At 43.4% G+C, this 24740-nt stretch overlaps 1 protein-coding gene and 1 pseudogene across 6 annotated transcripts in view; one reads left to right on the top strand and one right to left on the bottom strand.

The window, feature by feature from the left end:
- Positions 1-24740, bottom strand: part of FAXC (failed axon connections homolog, metaxin like GST domain containing) — a 75990-nt gene that overhangs the window by 7963 nt on the left and 43287 nt on the right. For all 5 annotated transcript variants that reach the window (XM_082405253.1, XM_082405252.1, XM_082405251.1 and 2 more), the window contains one exon: positions 2466-2582. In XM_082405253.1, coding sequence (XP_082261379.1) covers positions 2466-2582 — 117 coding nt within the window. The remainder of the gene's footprint in view (positions 1-2465; positions 2583-24740) is intronic.
- On the top strand, positions 17373-21124 carry LOC309634814 (small ribosomal subunit protein eS12 pseudogene; annotated as a pseudogene). Its single transcript has one exon. The product of its transcript is annotated as a small ribosomal subunit protein eS12 pseudogene (transcript).

The following is a 24740-nucleotide window of genomic DNA, read 5'->3' as shown; positions in this document are numbered from 1 at the left end:
GAGGCTTGCCGTGGACTTGAATGATTCGTGCTCCTCCAATCCCCACGGAGAGCTGGAAGCTACCGGCTTATTTTAAGGATCTGCATCTACGTGCCAAAGTGCCCTGCAGGTGACAGCATCAGATTCCCCCAAATGTGTGCGTCTCCGCATGGGACTCAAAATCAGTTCTCCAAAAACACTGATCATTTCTTTAAAAAGAACACTAAATGCCTCAAGTCCCTCCAGGAAGTAAGAGAGGAAAGGGCCAAGTCATAAATAAATTCACAAAAGATGCTTCATTTCTTCGAGAAGGGATTCTGTACAATCTGAGATTTCTACTGATACTGGATACCTAAATCCTTCTGACAAAATAACAGATGGCCTCAATACACTTAACCCTTGAACAACATGGGGGTTAATTCGCATAGAACTTATAGTCTGTCCCCTGTATCCAAGGTTCCTCCGCATTCGTGGATTCAACCAACATGGGCTGTGTGATACCGTAGTCATTACTACTGAAAAATAACCACGTATAAGTGACCCATGCAGTTCAAACCTGTGTTGTTTGAGTGTCAACTGTAGTGTGTGTGTGTGTGTGTGTGTGTGTGTGTGTGTGTGCACATAGTGTGTGTGTGTGAGTGTGTATGCATAGGGTGTGTGTGTGTATGTGCTTGGGTAGAAGTGTAAATGTATGTGTACAAGTGAGTGTGTATAGGGCATGTGCGTATAGAAGCATATGAGTAGATGTGAGTGTGTGTGTATGCATAGGTGTGTAAAGGTGGTGTGGTAGGGAAGGAGGGAGTACGAAGAAACAGGAAGCAAGAGTAAATACAAAACACACCCCTAGATGAACGAAAAGGAATCACTATCTTTTAGACCACCATGGAAAATCTGATTAAAATAAAGGGAAACTACTTTAAGTGCTACAAACATCACCAATATGTTATCATATTCAATTTAGATAACTTCCAGCACATCACAAGACAAGGAACACCTCCATGCTGATCATTTAGGAAATTAAACATAAGTCCATACTATCCCTATCCCCGCCTAGCTATCGTTCTAAAAGACCTTCAGTCAATGCCTGATCCATTCCAACCAAGTCTGGTAATGTATCTAGAGCCCCATCCCCACCAATCTGGAGAGTTACTCCTGCTGCCTTTAGCCTGGTCTGAATCTCTGGGCATGCACATGAGTACACACACACACACACACACACACACACACACACACACACACAGCTACAGCCTTCACCAACCTCCCCACCTACCCACCCACGACTACCACACATGACTGCTCACCTGCCTCAGTTTCTTGTATGATTCTGCCTTGCTTGGTTCCATCCATCCATCCATCCATCCATCCATCCAACATTAATTAAGAGTACTCTATATGTTACTCACTGGTGATCTCATGTACACCTCCAGTCTCTCAGCTGGGGTATAAAAATCCTGATTAACTCTCGTCAATCCCCTTCCCCAAATCGAAATATGGAACCTGGATCCCCACATTCCCAGGCCCCGGGCACTTGCTTAGGTACTGTTTAAAACCAGAGACGACTCAAAATGGTTCCCATTCATCAAGGCAGAGGAAGCCTCTCCCAGAGGCCCCAGCTGCCATGTATATCCCACCACCCCACTCCAACGCACACGCATGCACACACACACACACACACACACACACACACACACACACACACACATACACACATGAAGATCTGGTCCCTTGACATCAATCCAGGTTGAGCTGACTTTCCCTGCCCCACTGCCAATTTTACTCCTGGCAACCACCCCCATCCCTACCCCACACATACGAGCATCCTCTAGCTCCGGTCCCACTCATCCCACTTCGACCCCTCCAGTTTAGAACTGTAATTCTCATGGGCCTTACATCAAGATCACACAACAAAGATACCATTTCTTTGGTCAAAATGCATGTACAATAATATCAATAATAACACCTCACATAGCGCTAGACTTACAAAGCATTTGTTGACACTTTCCCCATTTTCCCACTACCTTGAACTTTCTAGCTCTACTATTCTCAGCGTATGATCTACAGACACCCCGCTGGAATAGGAGAAGGGAGTGCTTTGAACTCAAATGACGCAGAATCATATGTACCTATACCCACGTGTGAAATATCTGAGACCAGTTCAGACTCAAAAGGAGCATGTGAGATGGGCAGTGAGCTCATCAGTCCCACCCGACCACGGCTGCCGCAGTGCTGGGTAAACCAGAAACTGGTGAGCCACCACAGTCCAAAGGAAATTAAGGAAGACCAACAAAACAAGGGCACTAGGGGGAATGCAAGCCCTCTACATATCCTGAGCACAGGAAACCGACCCTGGCCCCAGACACCACGGCCTGGCGCCTCCATAAAACACAGCCGAGCTCAGGGGCATTGGCCTAGAATTCTCCATTGTGCTGCTCCCACCGTCCACCCCCCAGCAACTCCCAAAACCTGAAGAGCTTCGTAGGGCTTGCCTTTTATCAGCCGCTCAGGTCTCGTCCCTGGTAAGGTCCACATTGCCTGTGCCAAGTGTCCAAAGACGGTGGCGTCAAGAGTGGAAAGCTTGGGCCCCATGATGTACTTCTTATCACCTGCAGCAGAGAGAGCAGAGAGAGGTCACTGGGCTGGCCCTCACCGTCCCACTACGTCACAACAGCATTCAGCATGCGCCCATTATACGCCCGTTTAAGTGTGCATCAAAAGCTTTGCAAAACCAAATGCATGTACCCCCTTTGACTTAAAACTAGAAACAAAAGTAAAGCAAATTAAACAATTCTGTGATATATCAACCCACACAACAGCAAAGCAGGGAAGTAACTGGAAACATATCAAGATAAGTGGATGAGAGAGGGGGTTCATGGAAAAAAGGAAGAACTGATCACCCCCAGACCTCCAGAGGCACCTCCTTGTCTCCAACTCTAGCCATTAAAGTTTGAGGTGCTTGAGAACACCTGGAAGTTTGCTTAAACCATCTCTAGTAACCCCAGCCAAGCTCACCCAGCCTCAGCACTTACTTTATTAAATTAATTCATTTCCTCGGGAAAAACAAGAAGCCTAAGCTACTTAGGAAGTTTGGAGGCAAGGCTTTCCATGAGGTCTCCATGGTCTTGGCAAAGTTCTCACCACTGAGCACCAACAGGAAACAAACATAAAGAGAAGCTTCAAAATTGCAGACCCAGCCCTGGGATCAGGCTCCCATACAGGGATGTCTCACATTGCCGCTCCCATCTCTCCTTTTCCACCACGGCTGACCTAGTTCAGGCCTTGTCACCTGGACTTATCACATCTTACCTACTACAATTGCCCCAGGTTGTCTCCAGGCCACTGTGTTGCAGGATAAAGAGGCAGCCCAAGTGGAAACGGATCCATCCTACTTCACATCCTGCCACCACTGTTATTCACTACGGAAAGCCTGGTCATTAACTAACCTCGCAAAGCTTCAGTTTTCCCATCTGGAAAATGGGGATGATATTAAGGGTATTTCTTAGGGCTACTGTGAGGATTAAATGACATAACACATGTAAAGCACTTAGCACCGTATCTGCTTAACTCATCAAACACCAGCACTCATGAGGAGAGACCCTCTGTTTCTCCAGTCCATTCCATATCCCACCCATACTTAAATCTCTAAGACACTCTTTTCACTGTGGCACTCCCTTTCTCAAAGACCTTCGATGGTTTATGAAATGGGCTATGAAATACAGTCCAAACTCCACCTGGAATCCAAGGCTCGTCGCGCTCTGTTCCCGCCCACGTTCCAGCTTTATCCCTCATCCTCCTTTACCCTAGCAGACCCAGAACAGCCCCGCTCCCCAGTATGCTTCATGCTTCCCACTGCCACGCCTCTGCTCATGCTGTGCCCACCCCTTTCCCTGCCCCCCAAAACCCATATGTGCCCCCCACTTCTCTCCATCTGGTAGATTCCATCCATCTTTCCACCAGAAGCCTCCTTTCAAAGCCGTCTCAGGGCAATAGAAGTTTTCAGTTCAGACAGCCCTTTTTCAAATCTCACTTTTACACATACGACCCAGTTTCAGAGAGGAGAAAACAAGTTAAAGGAGAGCTACACTGGCTTCCTGGCCCCCCAAAATGTTGATTTCCTTAAATGGCTAAAAGGAAAGAGTCTAAGGGAAATGCCAGAGTAAATTGTGAATTCTGTTGTAGACTCCAAAGACTTTGGGGGGCAAGAGGAAAAAATGTACATGGGTTTATAAAAACTTAGGAAATCTAAAAATAGAGCACTTCAGACCTTGATAAAAGGGAAAAAATACTAAATATAATCATTTGAATCCATACATCAACTAATGCATATAGCGTTCAGCCCAAATTTGCCATTTGGCTCAGAATGTTAAAACTGGAAGGATACTGAGTTAGTGACAGAACCAGACTAGAAATGCTGGCACCCGGGTCTCCTGACTCCCAGCCTGATGTTCTCTGCTCTGTACAATATGCCATGAGGAGCACCACCTCAGAGATAAAGACCCTCCATGGAACAGCAAGAGGGTTGAGCTGTGAACATTTACAAAAGGATGCTTTAGTCAGGAGGGAACACAGAATATAGAAGGAAAAAAAGAACAAAAGTTTAAGGGTTTTTAAAGGAACTTGCCAAAAAAAAAAAAAGATAGAATTTAGCATTCACAGTAGATACACAATTATATGTATATATACACACAAGACAGTTATAAATGTAAAGAATATAAAAATACCCTCTGTTACTAAGAAATCCTCAGAGTACCCAATGGCAGGAAACTTTTTTTTAAGTTTTTTTTAGTTAAATTTTTTAGTTAATTAATTTTAGACTTATAGAAAAGTTGCAAAAATAGCAGAGTTTCTGTATACCCTTCAACCAGCTTCTGCTAAGATTAACATCAGTATGTTTACCATAACACAGTATGTTTACCAAAACTAAAGAATTAACATCAATATAAAACAATTAACTGCACTATAGGCTTCATTCAAATTTTATTAGTTTTTCAACTAGTATCCTTTTCTGTTCCAAGATCCCAGCTAGGATCCCACACCGCATTTAGTTATCAGGATGCCTTAGTCTCCTCCAATCTCCTCAGTCTTGCCTTGTCTTTCATAGCCTTGACACTTTTATTAAAGAATACTGGTCAGTTATTTTGTAAAATTTTCATCAACTTGGGTTTGTCGAAGGTGGTTAATAATTAGAGTAGTCATGCATTTTTATGAACCCTTCTGTGATGGTTATTTTATGTGTCAACCTGACTGGACTACGGGTGCTAAGTTACGTGGTCAAACATTATTCTGGGCTTCCCTGGTGGCACAGTGGTTGAGAATCTGCCTGCCAATGCAGGGGACACGGGTTCGAGCCCTGGTCTGGGAAGATCCCACATGCCACGGAGCGACTAGGCCCGTGAGCCACAACTACTGAGCCTGCGCGTCTGGAGCCTGTGCTCCACAACAAGAGAGGCTGCGATAGTGAGAGGCCCGCGCACCGCGATGAAGAGTGGCCCCCACTTGCCGCAACTAGAGAAAGCCCTCGCACAGAAACGAAGACCCAACACAGCCATAAATAAATAAATAAATAAATTTAAAAAAAAAAACATTATTCTGGGTGTTTCTATGAGGGTGTTTTGGATGAGATTAACATTTAAGTGGTAGAGTGAGTAAAGCAGAATGCTCTCCCTAATGTGGGTGGGCCTCCTCCAATTAGATGAAGGCCTTATTCGACAGTAGGGCTGACTCTCCCTGGAGTAAGAGAGAATTCCTCCTGCCTGACTGCCTCTGAGCTGGGACATGGGCTTTTTCCTGCCTTCAGACTTAAATGGAAACATTGGCTCTTCCTTGGTCTTGAGCCAGTTCATACTGGAACGACATCATCAGCCCTCCCAGGTCTCCACCCTGCCAACCCACCCTGCAGATCTTGGGACTTGTCAGCCTCCATAGTTGTATAAGTCAATATAACTTTATTATATAAGAGAAATAGACATGGATAGATCTAGATATCTATATCTAGATCTCCTATTGGCTTGTTTCTCTGGAGAACCCTAATAACCCTTCTCGGGGCATAATATCGGGGGATCCACAATGTCCATATGTCCATATCACTGGGGATGTTAACCTTGACCGTGCGGTGAAGGTGGTGTCTATAAGGTTTCTTCACTGTAATGTTACTATTTTTCCTTTTGCAATTAATAGCCTTGGGAGAGAAACTTTGAGACTGTATAAATATCCTGTTTCTCCTCAAACTTTGGCCCACTAATTTTAGCATCCCTCAGTAGATGTCATCTGAAACAATTATTACTGTGGTGTTTGCCTAATCAGGATTTTCTATTTCTCTCAATCCTTCTACATGTATTGATCCAAATACTACTGTTCCCTTCATCCCCCATTTACTGACGTATTCCATTATTTATTTAAGTGTGCACTTGTCGATATTTATTTTATTCTATGGCCTATAATCCAGTACTCTCATTATTCCTTTTGCTGTTCAAATTGTTCCAGATTTGGCCTTTTGAGCTTGGCAGGAAGTATTTTTAAGAGGGAGACTGAATTTAGATTAGACTCTGCTTAGAGATGAAGAGGACAAGCCAAAGTCTCAAGTCTGCAGCACCCCCAGGCTTCACCAAGTGAGCCCATTTTTCATTAGTGGAGGGTGTTAGCAAAAACAAAACACTAGAGGCACTTCTGAAGGGCACTGAAGGAGCAGGCTTGGGTGACGAGGCAACTCAAGCCTCATTTTTAGTAGGTAAACCACCCCACCAGTTTCTGTAGAGATGGACAGAAGGAGCTGAGGGATATCTGAGCACCTGTAACTCCCTGCCAGCCCCCAGATTTGGTGTGTGGACCAGGAACCATTGGTGAGAGAAAATAAAGATTGAAAATATCAGAAACACTGGGAGGTGAGGGACCCAGGGTACATGGGACTCCCTAAGGGATGGTCCACCAGAGGCCAGGTTCCAAAACCACAGAAGCCTTTCTGAGGATGCTCAGCCCTCCTGACTGTGAGGGTGAGCCCACATCCCAGCAGTGGCAGGGTGACTTCAGGTGGCCAGGCTGATTTCACAGACCTCTCTGGCTGGGTCTTCAAGCAGCCACCAGGGAGCAGAGACCAGTGAGGAAATGCAAGGATGGCAACCAAGCAGCCAGAGGGAGGGGCCACAAGGACCTGAGGAGAGCCCATGGCAGGGGGGCAGGGGATGGCTCCACTGAGGGCTGGAGAATGATAGCTGGTCCTGGGTGTTTCTAGAATCGGATCCTACCTCTCCTGGGTGGTTTGAGCAGCTCTTCTCTGTGAGGAAGATCATGTTGTAGATGGAGGAACCACTGAAGCACCCAAGGATGACCAAAAATTGAGTGGGGAGCACTAAGTCATGAATAACAAGAATATTCTAGGGCCCTGAAGGATATCTGCTCTTTGTACGCCAGACTTGAGCTTGCTGTGATTGGACTTTATCATAGATCATGGGTCAAGACCTTAAGTGGCCCCATGAACTCAAGGCTGCTTATTTTGACCTCCAAGCCTGACCTCTGGCGCTTCCCACATGGCCTTCCAGTTCTGTCACAGGCAGCAACACAGGGCTGACCAGGAGACAGCAGGATGCAACAAAGATGAGAACATGTGGAAGAAGACTGCACGTGTCAGCTAGGTCCCTCACCCCATTACCTGCCCCCACCCCATTAGAACTGACTGAGGCGATAGCTGAGTGAGGGGAGGGCACACATGGAGGGCAAAGCCACACAGTTGTCCAGGGAGAACTAAATCAACACGGAGGCTGAGAAGAGTGGCCGGAATCCAATCCTGAAGATTCAGACCAAACTGAGAGAACAAGGAAGCTGCAGAGTTGAAGCAAGATGGCTTAGTGAGCAAGGAAACCGAGGGATGAGGAGAGAACAAATAGAGAGCAACACGGATCTTAAAAGTCCCACCAGAGGGAGGGACCACAAAACAGCGCAAATGAGGAATCACTCCTGGTCTAGGCTGTTTGCCTGCTGCCTGCCTCTCAGCCTCTTCCTTGGGGATGGTGCATGAGAGCTGCCAGCAGATAGGTCTCTCCAGGCCCTGGCAAGACAAGTCAAGGTCTACCTCATGTGAATGCTCTACTTCAGTCAAATATGCCGGGAGCTCATCCCATCACCATCCTTCATCCCATCCTTCCTGTCTCAAACAACCTCCACTTGTCTAACCCAACCCTTCCCTTATGACTCAGATCAAGTTCTCCCTCCTCCACTCCAGGAAGGCTACCTGCACTGTCCAGTCCACTAGCACCTCTCATTGCCCACTCCCCTGCCAAACCCCAGAGGGACAACTGCTTAGAGCAGGGCTGCTCAAAGGATAGCCTGATGCCAGCATCAGCACCACAAATGCTCAGGTCCCACCTACTGAATCAGAATGACTGGGGGTGAGACTGGGAGAGAATCTGTGTTTCAACAAGCTTCCAGGTCAGTGTTTCTTAAACTTTAGATGCATAAAAATTCCCTGGAGAGCCTGCAGTTCTTACACCACACTTTGAATAGTGCTGTTCCAGATGATTCTTATGCACGCTAAAGTTTGAGAAGCACTGGTCTAGACTAGAGTAGATCGGTGGTCTTAAACTCGAGCGTGCATCATCATCACCTAGAGGGCTTTTTAAAAATACTGATTTATCCCCCACGCATCCCCAGGCCAGGAGTTTCTGATTCAGTAGGTATGGAGTGGCACCCAAGAGTCTGCCTTTCTAACAAGATCTCAGGTAATGCTGATGCTGCTGGTCGAGGGACGACACTTTAAGAGCCACTGGTCTAGATCACTCATTAGGTAACGTCATCTCACAGTCTTATTTATGTGTGTGTCCATCTCCTCAAGTAGTTTTTAATCTCCTTGAGGGCAGGTAACCCTCTGTTTTACTTTTCTGTCCCTCTGGTACCTATCATAGTAGAAATCATCAATTAAGGTGTTGATGGCCGTAAGTATGTTTGATCTGTCTTTTCTTAGATTAGAGAACTATTATAAGGATTGAAAAATGTAATAATGTGAAAGCATTTTGCAAACTAGAAGGTGCTATTCTAACATAAGGAATTATTTTACACTCATCAACAATAATAGAACAAGTACTACAGCTGTGGGCGGAACAGTCTAACCTCCCACGCAGTGTAGAAATCCCTTCTCCCATTTCCCTACCAGAGTCCCCAACGGCAGCCCCTCTAGGGACTTCTCCCTCATTTCCTGGGCAAGGCAGGCAATTCTCTGGTTAGATAGTTCCTTACATTGAGACAAAATACGTCCCCTTGGTACATCTACCATTGATCCCAGTTCTTTCCTCTGGATCACACAAAGAATTTACGGCCATATTTATTTTGCACAACACCCTAGGAAAGTAAGTCTCCACTAACATACTTCTAAGTAAAAACCGATGACTTGTGTTCACATATATCACTATGTGATAGTGGGTAGAATGTTTGTTTCAGAGCACTGGAAGTAGCTATAGAAATGAACCTCTGAATTATATCCACTTATTCCCTTACTAATTCTGCTCCCAGCTTTTACTGGCCACTATCAGCTCCATTCCTGCCATTTAGCTAAATTTCCAAATGCTATAAGTGGCAGAAGAGAAAAGACTGGCTGTGGGGAGAATATCGTTCTAGAGAGAAATTAAAGATTAATAGTCAAAAGGCTTTCAAGCACTCATTTTTCTATTAATCTAAGAATTAAGAGTAATTACGTGTTTCACCTACTTAGTGTTCCCTATACTTGAGCACTGATGGGATTTATAAACAGATAATTCCAGTGAAGACAATGTTGATATTATTCCTATTTCTAATTGTCCCTCTCTCAACATTTAATTAACTGGGACTTTAAGAACAATTGAGAGACAAAGACTTTGAGTACTTTCCCCAAGGATAGCACAGGTCACAGTAATCTTACCAGCCAACCTTCAAAGAACACATCCTTGAAGCTCTTTTTCCTGCATGTGACTCCCAGAGGGCAAAGCTGAAGGAAATCTATGTTCTAGTCTCTCTTACACTCTTGGTCAGACCTCTCTTTGTCAGAAGTCATATGACAGGCCACTTCCTTTAAAGAGCTCTTGTTCATATTCCCAGCATACTCTAAAATCATTGAATATGTGATTCTTTCAACTATGAGGGGGGTGGTGCTATCTTATATATGAGGTTATTAACGGTCCTTATGAGTAAATATCAGAATTAAAACCATTAACTTTGACAACTTTCTGACATTTACTAGTTGCACCAACTGGCTCACACTCTGGGAAAAAATAAAGGTGGGTGGGGGGATACCAGAAGAAGCCCCTAAATTTAATCCCTCCTCAGATTTCATTCTGGAAGGCAACTAGATACTCCTCCAATCTTCTACAAAATTCTCTAGAAGAACGTACAGGAAAATTTTTTCCAGAGAGTATGAACTATCTTGACCCCTTCCCCAATGACCACCAATACCAATCATCTCGCCTCTTCCTCGCAATCTTCTCTTTGTTGATGTCCCAGCTCTTAAAATTCCCTATGGATGAGACAAGGATGAACATACATTCCCCACTATAAGGATGGGATTGCACTTGCTCTTCTGTACTTCAGTCCTCCTATTAATGTTTCTGAGCACCTTCTGAACTCCATGCGCTCAAAGCATTCATGCACATATACTGTAACTTTAGGAAATTTGGATAAAGGATTTGTACCAGTTGTGGAAAAATTTCACACACAGAAAATCCGGTTTAGGAAAATATTTCTCAGGAGGAGGCAAATGCCTGCTCAGACTCACTTAGTATTATAATTTAATAACATTAAACAGCAGCTTCTGGAAGTCTTCAAGAACCATAGCTAACATCTCTAACGATGACGCAGCATTACTGACTCACTGATGATCGGCCTTCTTATTTCTCTCTCTTCTTGAAGTTGCTGAAATATTGCTGCTTTTGAGTCTGACTAGACATTCAACTGAAACAGTGAGATTTGAGGGGTATAAAAGTTCTATGGGTCTCCCCTGTTTCACTTTCCCAAGTACACCTTCTGAGGGTAAAGAATATAGAGCACCCAACTCAAACTACATCCCAAGAGAGGCTTTCCCCTTCATTTCATTTCTGTCCTGGCTATTCTGTATTTGGGCAATCAGAGGAACCAGCTGTTCTGTCTCTTTATTCAATAAAGACTATCTGGTAGCCCCCAAATATGGTTTAGTTAATGAAACAACACATCAGACTGAATTCAATGTCATGCTGAAATTTAAATTCAAATCCTTTTATAAGGAACTTATCCTTCTTTTAAGAAAGTTGAATAGTAGCAGATTCTAATGGCAGGTTTTGTGCCTGGCCATCAGGGCCCTGCAAGCAGACTCCACATTTCTGGAGGATCTGTCATCATTTTATGGACCCCAGGTTTCACCTTAGCTGGAATCCAGGATCTTCAACCATTTTCAAACATCTGAGCAATCACCAAAAACTGGTGCAAACCTTTAACCACCAGAACTGTTTAGCACCTGCCCAGAGTGGTGGACCTTACTCAGATTCACACAATAGGCATAGATCCTTTTGGAGGAAATCAAACTGCTATTGACCTCATCTTTAAAAATGCGAATCTGGGGAATTCCCTGGTGGTCCAGTGGTTAGGACTCAGCGCTTTCACTGCCGGGCCCTGGGTTCGATCCCTGGTCTGAGAATGGCCAAAAAAAAAAAAAATTGGGAATCTGATACCTTCTCAAATGATATACCCATGAGTATGCTGGATAGCACATAGAATTCTGTGTGATGCTTCTTTCCGAGTGTAAGACTGAGTCTTTAGCTCCTACTCTGTGGGAGGCCTTATTACTCCCCTACTGAACATTATTGTTCATGTATCCCGGCCATTAGATGGTTAAGAATGTCCCACATAACTCTCTCCCCAATGCACACTACTTTCTCAAAGATCATTGAATCCAGAGACAGAAACCTCCTGTGTGCCAAGCTCTACAATCTTGGAATAGATCCAGGTTTCTTCACAGCCAAGAGAAGAACACTGCTAAAATCAGAATGGGTAGTAATAATAGTCTCGTGAGAGACCAGAAGATAAGATTCTACTTCTAAAAGATGTAAAACCTTTTATCTATGTAACTTGAGGCAACTGAAATTGGATGCCTGATGCCTGCCGCCCATCATAGCAGGATAAGCACTCTTCCCTCTTGACAACCTGGCTGTACCCTTCACAGCTCAGCAGCTGCTCAAAGAGGTTCCTACTAGGATTAATGGGATTGGAGCTACGTGGGTGTGTTTGTTATTGATAGCTGTGTAATAAATTTCCTCAAAAATTTAGCAGCTTAAAAAGGCCAAATATTTATTACCTCACAGTTTCTGTGAGTCAAGAATCCAGGCAGCTTTAGCTGGGTGCCTCTGGCTCAGGGTCTCTCACAGGCTGCAATTAAGATGTCAGCCAGGGATGCAACTAGAGATTATCATACTAAGTGAAGTAAGTCAGAAAGAGAAAGACAACTACCATATGATATCACTTACATGTGGAATCTAAAATACGGCACAAATGAACCTATCTATGAAACAGAAACAGACTCACACACATAGAGAACAGACTTGTGGTTGCCAAGGGGGAGGGGGAGGGAGAGGGATAGACTGGGAGTTTGGGGTTAGTAGATGCAAGCTATTACATATAGAATGGATAAACAACAAGGTCCTACTATATAGTACAGGGAATTATATTTAATATCCTGGGATAAATTATAATGGAAAAGAATATAAAAAAGAATTTGTATATGTGTATAACTGAGTCACTTTGCTGTACAGCAAAAATTAACACAACACTGTAAATAAACTATACTTCAATTTTTAAAAATTAAAAAAATAAAATAAAATCCCAAATATTAAAAAAAAAAAAAAAAAAAAGATGTCAGCCAGGTTGCAGTTATCTCAAGCCTTGACTAGGGGAGGATGTTTCCAAACTCATTCACATGGTTAACAGGCCTCAGGTCCTTGCTGGCTCCTGGCCAGAGATGAGTTCCTTGCCACGTGGACCTCTCCATAGAGCAGCTCATAACCGTGCTGGCTTGCATCAGAGCAAGTGAAAGATCAAGGACAGGAGAGAGAGGATGCCCAAGACAGAAGCTACAATCTTTTCATAACCTAATCTTGGAAGGGACATCCATTGTTTCTGCCATATTCTATTTCTGAGAAGCAAATCAATAAGTCCAGCCTACACTCAATGGGAGGGGATTACCCAAGAGGGTGAATCCCGGGAGGCAGGGATCACTGGGGGCCACCTTGGAGGCTGCTGATCACATGAGGAAAATATCAGTGCTGCATTCAAAAGTGTTTGGAGGTTAAATGTCATGATATCTGTAACTAATTTTAAAATACGTCCACATCAAGAAAAAAACATAGTTGAGGCAAATATGACAAAATGTTAACAACTATTGAATAGAGGTGATGGTTATAAAGCTGTTCATTGGACTACTATTCTACTTTTCTGTGTGTTTGAAAATTTTCAAAATGAAAAAACAAAAAAAAAACACCTGATCTTGTTCACTGACAAGGGGCCAAGGGAAGAGACTGTATCGACTATGCTAAATCTCAAATGATAACATTTGGCAGACACCCCCCAATGTTTAAATGGACAATCCTAAATCATCCTCATCTAATAGGTGAACGAACTCAGCTACCTAGGAGTTTATTTGGCACATGGATGCCCTGACAGTCTCATCAGAATGGTTCTCTTATGATTCTGTCTAGATTGTAAAATCAGTGAAGACAGAAATCATACTAGATGGTGAGCTCTACCTGGGCACTAAGACTGTACCCCCGGTACCCACCAGTGCCCGGCGCCCAACAGGTGCTCAGTAAATATATTTTTCAGTGAATGCAGACTATTTTATAATACTTTGTCCTTAAATCTTTTAGACCAAAATTATCCCTCCCAATACTTGATGGCACAGAACTCTAGGATGTACAATTCTGAGGCTCAGCCAGGGCTTATATAGGTGCTTGAGCTAATAGTCTGTGAAGAACTACAGTGGCCCTGCCCCACACTGCTGGAGCTCACTGTTTCATGAAGGCAAGATGGCCTTCAAACCAGGCAGCACAAGTCAGGTCCTTAAGTTCTTTTTTTTTTCTTTTTTTTTTTGGCTGTGTTGGGTCTTCGTTGCTGCGTGCGGGCTTTCTCTAGTTGCAGCGAGCAGGGGCTACTCTTCGTTGTGGTGCATGGGCTTCTCATTGCAGTGGCTACTCTTGTGGAGCGTGGGCTCTAGGCGCGTGGGTTTCAGTAGTTGTGGCACGCGGGCTCAGTAGTTGTGCAGGCCCTTAAGTTCTGATGAGAGATCCTCCAAAGGTGGACGGACCACCTGGTGTCTAATGCAAGAAATCTCTTCAATGAACAACATGGAAATGCTAAACCCCTGGTAGTCACCAAAGACCCAAATGTAAAATAGCTGACTCAGGACTTGCCAAAGCTTGCCCTAAACCCACACACTTCCCCTCCCAAAAAATAACTTACATTGGAAAGTGGATCTATTGATAAGAGGTGCCTGGGCTATGGTTGTTGGGTAAGTTATCAAAATCTCTAGGCTCTCTAAGCTCCACCCCTATAATAAATAAATCCAAATAAAAAATACAGGCACTGTATTAAAGTAGGACCCCAAACAAATGCCTTTGGAGCTGCAATTCAACGTTAAACCTTGAGCTTTTATTAAGAAAAATTTTTTACAAATGTTTACATTCAAAAACACTGTCCTTAAGGAAATCCAATCTCCCTTCCATGGAAGAATCTCTTCCTAGAATTCAGGACCACGAAAAAACTTGTCTCAATTGAAGAACCTTTTCCTTTTCCTAGAAAATAAAGATGAACTGCCCCCACACATCTCCCTTTTTATCTTGGTAGCCAAAAAACTCAAAGTTAAATTGTGCCCAATTCCAGGAATAAACTCATTCCAAGAACGTAATTTTTTTCTAGTTGGTTTCTGAAATGTTTGTATTAATATTGAATATATTATAATGCTCTGTCTTATATATGATTGCCTCAAATTCCTTTTGGAAGTTAGTATTCATTCAGCAAATAGTTACTGAGTGCCTAATATTTACCAGGCCTTCTCTTAGGTACCAGGGTTGGAGGGAAGCCAGTCAAAATGATAACGTCCACAGGAAAGGCTGAGGGAAGGCTGGAGGTTGGGGGGTAGGGGAGCATAGGAGGAGCCCAGAAGAGTACAACACAGTACTTCCATGATTGAACTGTGCACAAAGTGAAACAGGAGAGAAGAGAACACCCAATGTAGGCGGCCCCATGGGGTTGGAGTAGGTTAGGGAGAACACTAAGAAAGTTTCTAAGTAATAGAAACAAGCTTTAAGAATCTGTCAAATTAAGCAAGGCAAGGGAAACAGCCTCTGTTTTGCATGAAGCTGCAAAACAGCACAGTGTGTTCAGGGACCCAAGGGTAATTTGGTGCGTTAGGAATAAAGGTGCACATGGGGAAGAAGTAGGAAATATGGCCAGAGATGTGAAGAGAATTCAGCTTATGAAGAAAAGGAGTTTGGATCTTAGTCTAAGAGAACTGGGAGCCTAACAGTTCTGATTTACATTTTAGATTGACCACGCTCGTAGAATTCAAAAGCAGGCCTGGAGGTTGGGACATCAGCTAAGAATCTGTGGCAAAATCCAGGCAACAGACATTGGGCGCTCCTCCTATGGCCGTGGGGCAGAAAGGAGCTAAGAGGTTAAGGTGTTCGGTGAGCTCCCAGCGAGCTTACTGAGCATCTGGCTCTACAGCCAGACTCCTGGGTCCAAGCCTGACCCCACCACGTCTCAGCCACGTGATCTTGTGAAGTTAGTTAACCACTATGTACCGCAGTTTCCTCATTTACAAACCAGGCATAATAATACTAATGATAATCATAATCATAATAAGATGTTACTAATACTGCCTCATTTAATTCTCACCAAACCATATGAGAATAGGTATTGTTATTATATTACCATGAGGATATACATACACACACACATATATATGTACATATGATATATATTGTATATAGTAGGTATTTTATATTACATAGTATACATATATCATATGTGTAATATATTATATGTATTATATTGTATGTTATATAATATATAATACACACTATGTATATTATTAAGAAAGTACATATTACCACATGAGGGTATTACATATTGTACTACTATTTGCCTAAGCACACTGGAAATGCTCCACAAATGTCAGCTCTTATCAATATTATTTTGACTATATGCAAGACACAGCTCTGGATGCTGGGATCCTGGGACTAACAGAACAGACAAGGTCACTGCTCTCATGGAGTTTACATCCCATGGAGAGATGATAAACAAATCAATCAATAAATAAGAAAGCATCAGCCAGTGATAAATGCAATGCAGAGAATTAAAGTAAGGTGATGTGATAGAGGGTGACTGACAGCTATGTTAGACTGGGTGGTCAGGGAAGGCCTCTCTGTGGAGCTGATATTTACCCAGAGACATGAATGTCGAGAAGGATCTACCGATGCACAGATCTGGAGACTGGGAATTCCAGGCAAGGGAAACAGCTAAGACAAGTGCCCCAGGGTCAGGATAAGCTTGGTGTGTTTGTGAAGTGGACAGAAGACAAGGATGGCTGGCACAGAGTGGGCAAGGGGTGAGGGTTAAGAAATGAGATTGGAAAGAAGGCAGGGCCCGGGCAGTCTAGGGCTTTGAAAGCCAGGTGGAAGATAACAGAGAAGGAGCAATCTAGAACGACTTTTGGCACCCAACTTGAATAACTGAATGGAGGATGGTGCCATTCACAGAGAGAGGCCACAGGAGGGGATGCTGGTTTGGTGGGAGGGTGAGGAGTTCTGTTTGGGAATGTGCTGAATCTCACATGGTTGTGGGACATCTAAGTGAAGATAGAGAAAACAGCTGGATTCAGGAGATGAATAGAGGGTGGGGGGCTTGACTTCTGAGACCAATCAACATTTAAGGAACCTAAAAAGGAGAGCAGGGAAAGAGGGTCAGAGAGAGCCAATGAGTAAGATAAAGGCTAAAAAGTGTTCAGCAATGATTTCTGGCTTCTCCTAGACTACTTCAGTTCAAATCCATGATAGCTGGGTGTTCCCAGACAAGTTAGCTCTTTGTGCCTAAATCTCCCCATGGACAGGATCAATGTGAGCAGTAAATGACTTAATACGTGAAAAGTATGCACCTGCGTGTGTTAGAAGGTTGCACCCCCCAGCCAACAATCGGGCGACACCTGAAACAGCAGGAGACTAATGCCTCCTCACCTCGTGCCCGGAAATCTGCAGAGTTGAAATGGAGGATGGAGCCTCCGGGGGAAGAGAAAGCCTGAATCCTCTGTACTTCAACACACCCAAGAAACGTCATTTCCATCAGCCTTACAGCAAGGAAGAGACGCCTCAAAGTCTCTCCTTCAGGTAAAAGTTTCCTACTTCTAAAAATCCAAAATTAAAAACTAAAATAAATAAAAGGTTCTCTTTCCCTGCTGCCACCAAGCTGGAGGGTGTATTCCAGTTTCGGCTCCACCTGTAACCCACAGCCATGGCTGAGGAAGGCATTGATTTGCTGCTGGAAGGTGTAATGGACGTTAACAACACTTTACAGGAGGTACTGAAGACCACTCTCATCCACCGATGGCCTCGCACATGGAATTCGGGAAGCTGCCAAAGCCTTAGACCAGCGCCAAGACCACCTTTGTGTGCTTGCATCCATCTTTGTGTGATAAGCCTGTGTGGGTCAAGCTGGTGGAGGCTGTTTGTGCTGAGCACGAAATCAACCTAATTCAAGTTGATGCCAACAAGAAACTAGGGGAATGAGTGGGCCTCTGTAAAGCTGACAAGAGAGGGGAGCTCCGCAAAGTGGTCGCTGCAGTTGCATGGTGGCCAAGGACAAAGGACAAGGCAAAGAGTCTCAGTCAGGCCAAGGATGTCATTGAGGACTACTTCAAATGCAAGAAATGAACAAATAAAAAAACTTGGCTCTTGAAAAATAATAATAATTAATAACTAAAAGGCCAAACTAAAAATAAGTCTTGTAATAAGTCAGGCAATAAGACCTGGCTTTAATAAGATCTGACAATAAGGCAGGGTGTTATTTACCCTTTCAAGAGCACTCTGCAGACAGGTGGGTTGGGGGCCAGGGGTCAGGATACAGTGATTCATGATGTAAATGGGAGATAAGTGAAGAGAATGACTATTGATTCATTTCATAAAAAGCTTCTGTGTGAAGGGAAGGCAAGAGACAGGACAGAAGTGGAGTGGTATTTTTTTAAACTTTTTTTAAATTGAAGTATAATTGATTTACAATGTTGTGTTAGTTTCAGGTGTATAGCAAAGTGATTCAGTTATATATATATATATATATATATATATATATATATATATATATATATATATATATATATGTATATATATTCTTTTTCAGATTCTTTTCCCTTATAGGTTATTACAAAATAATGAGGTATGGAGTGGTATCTTTTTTAGACAGGAAAGACTTATATGGTAAGTAGAAGGAGGCTGTAAAGAAATAAGGGTTGAAAGAGGGAAGAGAGAATTCGAGGGGAAGGGGTGGAGGGGGTGGAACTGAGTGCAGTGAGCAGAGGGAGGCCTCCCAGCTGCCCGGAGCGCTGCAGGGTGCAGACCACGAGGGTTGGGCTGAGGGATGGAGGACCCTGGGGAGATAGTAGCTTCCCTGATGGATCTCAGGCTGGGCTGAGTGGGAGGGAAGTAAATTTGGGAAGGAGCAAATAGAATAATAGGGTGGGGGGAAGGGGAAGAAGGAAGAAGCCTGAGGTCCGGAGGCATCAATGCTCAAGTGTGGGAGCGAGGTGGGCTAAGATATGTTGATTGGTTCACCAAGGACCAAGCAACTGACTTAATGTACTAGGATACATCAAGTCACCATTTAATTATAATTCCTCCCGAGTTAGGCAGTCTAGTCAATGAATTTTATCCAGTCAAATCAGCCCAAAAGAACACTGTTGGGACGCAGGGCAGGCCACCCAAAATATGTCAGAGTGGCATATTGATTATTTTGAATTAAAGTCACTTAAGAAATGGCCAATGCAAGAGGGACACTCTGACCCTCCTCTCTGTCTCCCTGAAAACAGGAAATCAGTCTCCAACGTGGAAGGTGCACTCCCTGCCTCTGGAAGTAGAAGGACACCCTTACCACCCGGAACTGGGAATTCGGGGCTGAGAAGCCTGTATAAACAAACCTCCTTACGTCTTTAATTGACTACCCCAAGCCCAAACCCTGTTCAGATTCTTCACTAATTGAGCACCCAAAACCCAAGTTTCTTTGTCTTGTCAATTCCTCACATATTGTTTCTTTGCCTAAAAAATATAAAAGCTCCCTTCCTTGGCCACTTCTTAGGTACCATTTCTATGAGACCTGCATGTTCGCAAATGAAAATTTCTTTTTCTCCTGTTAATCTGTCTTGTGTGTTAGTCCAGCCACAAGAACTAGAGAGGAGTGGAAAGGGAAAGTTCCCCAACCCCACGACACAAATGCGGAGGGTTTCCATATCTGGAGACACAGGAAAAGCACTGAGACTTCTCATTCTGTGCTCATCCCTAACACATACATACCTACATAAGATTTAAGAATCTATTGTCTACATGGCACTAGCTTGTGAACCTTTTTACTCTTTTTTTTCTTTTATTTTAATCATTCAGGAATTGGAACCCTGAAAATTTAAACACAAAGTCACTTTTCTCAGGGAACAAACAGCTAGAACACCCCCAGGATAAAGCAAAAACCAGACTGCTTCTGTCAGAATTACATCAACCAATTTGTGTTGCTAAATAAGCCACAAAGATTTCCAAGAACTCAGCACTGGTTAGCATTTCATTTTAATCTGCTAAAAGTAATTTTTTTTTTGTTTTCGTGAATAATCAACATATTTTTACCAACTGAGATAGCGACAATGAACCTGGAAAAGAAATGAGCCACAACTGCCTCGTCCCCATAAGGATGCAAACCCTTTATTTATTTATTTATTTATTTTGGCTGCACCGCACGGCATGTGGGATCTTAGCTCCCAGACCAGGGATGGAACCCGTGCCCCCTGCAGTGGAAGCGTGGAGCCATAACTACTGGACCGCCAGGGAAGTCCTGCCAACACTTTAGGATGAGCAGGGCTTGGCCCCCGCAATCCCTGGTTCTTTAAGATGGCCAGGCCCCCAGGCCTCCATTGCTCCCTCTTTCTGGAAGTCTGGAATGGATGTGATGCCTGAAGAGAAGAGTTGCTGCTCTCTGAGCATCTGATCTAAATGTCCTCTCCATTAGCAGCTGCAAGCAATTTAGAGTTATTGAATAATATGTAAGGATCTTTCACAGTAGATCAGTTCACTTCAGTTAGTATCGGATTCCGATATGAAGTTGTAAAAAAAGCTTAGGCACTCACGGGGACCCAATCAATACAGGTAAAAATAGAATTTATGGTTTCCAGGTCAAATTATTACTCTTCTTGCAGGTGGTTTTAGCAAACCACCAATGCAAATATACAGAAGTTGTCCTGCAGCAAAAGAAATGCGTTGTCATTAGCTGCACAGCCCGAGACCAGTTCCCTCGTCTCTCTGACCCTCGTTTGGCTTTCCCTTCTGTGAAATAACTAGCTCTCAGGGGTGCTGTAAGACTACAACATCTTCAGGATGCTGTTAAAAACAGAGTCTAAAATTTATCCACACACAAAGAAAACCCCTGCAGTCTGCGTAATAGGTCCGTGACACGGAAAGAACCATGAAGACAGACCCACCCAGGGTCACCCTAACCAGGACAGTCCCCTCATGTGGCCCCTTCCATGGCCCTCTACCCACCTGTCCTCCTTCCAGCGCCCACACCAGCCCTTCTGTCTGTAATGACAAACATGTTCCAACCACCTCCTGGGTTTTAAAAATGCCTTTCCCAGACCTGATCCTAACAAGCAAACAGGGCTGAGAACCACTGTGCTAGACAGGCCCCTGTAATTTGGAAAGGGCTTAGAACTTGAGTTAGGAAACACTGCGTTGCAGTTCCAGAACATTCCTTTTAGTGTCTATTATTTTCTTATCTGTGGGTTTTCTCTTTCTAGTTAGACTGACAGGCTTAATTACTCCCACCTTTATTCTCCTCCTCTGCCCTCTGTTCAGTTACTCAACATATGCTAAATGTGCTAATATGTACATAGATATAACCTAATGTTTCTCAGCCTTTTCTAGTTCTGAAGACTTACCCCCCCACCCTCCCCCTGCCATTCACAGTGGGGGGCCTGGGGCATGGCTACTGCGTGCCAGGTGGCTCCCAGCCTCAGCCTGAATGCCTCATGTGAATGCAGTGCTGTTTGCGTGATGTAATTAAACAGGGTAGGAAGAGCAGCTATTAAAATAGCCTATTCCCAAGCTCTCTTAAAAAATAAAAAACAATTTTTCCTACTGTCCAAAAGCCTTTGAGTAAAACTCACTTTTAAAAAAGTAGAAGATTAGAAGAGAGGTTTATTGGAAATCAACCATTGTTGAAAAAGTAGATTTAACAACAAGGGACATAGAGTAAACATAGATCATTTAAAGCATCGTGCCTTCAGAAGGCATGAGTGGCAGCCCAAACATAAATCACAATCCAAGAGATCAACCAGAATACGAGTGAATAAGTCTGCCTCGTTTTATAACTTGGAAAACTGTCTCTGCTCTTCTCTCTAGAGAATGAATATAAAATCACCAAATCATCAGAACTGAAAGGACCCCCAGAGACCATTTCTACTTTAACATCGTATTGCCTGTAAAAAGACTCCTCAGCTATCCTGATGGTGGTCCTCACCCTCAGGGGGTGACTCCAAAAAACGGCAGCTCTGACCACATCATAGGACAAGCCCTCCCAACTTTAGATGGGTCTGCTCTACAGTGCTGTCTCACGCTGAGTTGCAATCTGTTATTTCACCTCATACACACCCCAGTCCCCCTCTGTCCTCCTTTCCTCTGCCCAAACATGCCCAACACCTGCAACAACGCCTAAGTCACTACCCACTTTCAACCCTTGAAAAAAGCTAGTTGATGACCCTTATATCTGCACTTTTCCACATTATCCATGCCCAGTATATTCAAATTCCTCACAGGAAAATTTTTTGAGACTAACCACCTTCTTAACTACCCTTCTCTGAATACACCCTGGTTTGGCCACATTCCTTTTAAAAGATGGCTCCCAGAACTGAAAATTGCATCCTTTGTTCAACAAACACTTGCTGAAAGCCTAACGTGTGCCAGGCGTTTGTTCAGGCCCTAGAGATAGAAACCAACCCACCAGGCCTGGTGCCCCAACCAGCTGAGGAGACAGTCAAGCCTACCATGCAGAGAAGGTACAGGGAGTGCTCTGGGAAGAAAGTACCAGGGGCCTGGGAGCATGGAACAGGTTTGCCTGACACACTCTGGGAGAAAGTTCCAGAAAGGCTTCCTTGAGGAAACAACTTTTAAGCCGAGACATTATGCTTTGTTTAAACAGGCTAGGTTTTTATTAGCACCTCTGGAAGCCCATCATGCTGGTGACATACTGAGATCGAAATCAACTAATCCTTAAATCTTTTTTCATATGCCTCTCCCCACCCTGTGCAATTCAATTTGGGGACCTACGTACAGAATTTGACATTTATCCGTATTAGGTTTCTTCTTGTTAAGGTTGACAGCTTTGATTCCTGATTTTTCTGTCCAATTTTTAGCTATCCTTCCCCCTGGAGTCATTCAAAAACCATTAAGCTTGTCTTTGAAGTTGTCAACAGGTCTTGGAGAAAAGTCAAGAGCAGTGTCTCTGGAGATTCAGGTGATATCAGTCCATTAATGGGTACTGTGGCGGTTACAGATACTCAACCAAGCATGCACCCACCACCAATTAATCCAGGGGCTTTCAAACTTTTTTCTTTGGTAGGAGAAGTTCTCTATCAAACAAAATGAAAGAGATTCCCAATACATAAACAGATAACACAGGAGCTGCTCTAGGTGAAGAAAGGGTGGAAAGATCCAGCCATCAAGGGCTCCCTCTCCCCACCCCCCAACCAGACCTCTCAAGAAACCTTGGTGGCACCACATGTATCCACGAAGCCCCCTGCAAAAACCAGCCATCTTGCACAAGCATATCATGAGAGACGGTCTCCAGTGATCTGAAGAAATCAAGGGATCATCTATCCAGTTAGTAGGTCCAGCAAGTCACGAAAACACAGTACAGTTGATCCTTGAACAACATGAGTTTTAACTGCTGCAGGTCCACTTATACGCGGATTTTTTTCAATAAATACACTATATACATATGTGATCCGAGGTTGGTTGAATTCAGTGATGTGGAACCCGCAGATACAAAGGGCCAACTATGGGACTTGAGCATCTGAGCATTTTGGTATCAGTGGCAGGTCCTGGAACCAATTCCCAGTGGATACCAAGGGATGACTACAGTCCTTTTTGGTATGATTTATTCACAATGAACCAAAAATAGTCCTTCAAGAAAACCAGCCATCTATTCAATAATTCATTCTAGTGTTTTATTTAATTATGAGAATCTACTTTCTCCATCCCCTTTTGGAAACAGGGATGATTTCCTATCTCCATCTTCTGACATTTTTCCTGGCCTCCTCATTTCTGAAAGATTACAATCAGAGTTCCAAGATCACATGGGAAATTCTTCACATCCAAGGATATTGTCTGAGCCTAGAAACGTGAGCTCTGCTATATTATAAGCTTCCTAAAAGTAAACACCATTTTTATTCGTCTTTGTTTCCCAAGAGCCTAACATAGCACCCGGTGCATAACCGATACAAAAATAATGTTCAAATAGTTTGCTTGTTAGTCTTTAGTTGTTAAAAAATATTGAAATGCTCTCTTTTGACCTTCTCACCTAGTTTAGATTTCAATTCAACTTTCTATATAGAAGCAAATTATGAGTTGAGTGTTAAGACCTTATCCTTGCTGTCACTTAACTTCGTATCCTTAAAAAACCTTTAAATGTCCTGAGCTCTCTTACAAACCATGAACCTCAATCTCCTGACATTACAGCTTTCTGCTCAGCTCTATAGAGCACCCTTGGCAGTAATAATAATTTCTTTGGGTATGCCTGTGACCAAAGAGAACTGATGAAATGCATCACTCTTTCTAGAGAAAAATGCAAATTACTCACAAACGATCCACAAGTGGGCACCTAAGGATATACCAATTTTTATGTGTTCTGCCATGGTTAAACCTTGAGCTGCCCTAAAAGAAGGGAAAGTTGACAATATAAGGGGGGCAGAGGAGGGTGGGGAAAGAGAGAGTTGTGAGTGCCTAGTAACTTAAGTTTCCTGTTACCATCTCAAACAAAAACGAAGCACTCTGGACAAAAAAAAAAAAAATCCATACTATTAATAACCATAAGATTTCAATGTTTCAGTATTATAATCTTCTTTATAGATAAAAATCTTTGTAATATTTTTCTTAGGAAAAACCCCAACAGGCTTAATTATCTAGTAAATAGTCGTACCTCGGGGTATCGGTTCCAGGACTCCCGCAGATACCAAAATCCGCGGATGCTCAAGTCCATTACTTGATGCTCCATATCCGCAGGTTCCGCATCCGCAGATTCAGCCAATCTCGGATCCTAAACATAGTACAGGATCCACGCTTGGTTGAATTGCAGATGCGGAACCCAGGCGGATAAAGACAGCCGGCTGTATTGATAAATATGTACAATTTTATGACTTTTGAAACTGTGAAACTCAACTTCAGAAAGTATTAGTTTTTATTCCTACCAACAGAGGTTAGTGCCTCTTCCACACCCCTGCAGCTACTTCACACTATTAAAAAAATAAAAAAGGTTTTTCCAGTTTG

The sequence above is a fragment of the Balaenoptera borealis genome (assembly GCF_965194805.1).
Source record: "Balaenoptera borealis genome assembly, chromosome: 9".
Taxonomy (NCBI): Eukaryota; Metazoa; Chordata; class Mammalia; order Artiodactyla; family Balaenopteridae; genus Balaenoptera; species Balaenoptera borealis.
Note: the sequence above shows the minus strand (reverse complement) of the source record. Positions and strands in the feature narration are given on the sequence as shown.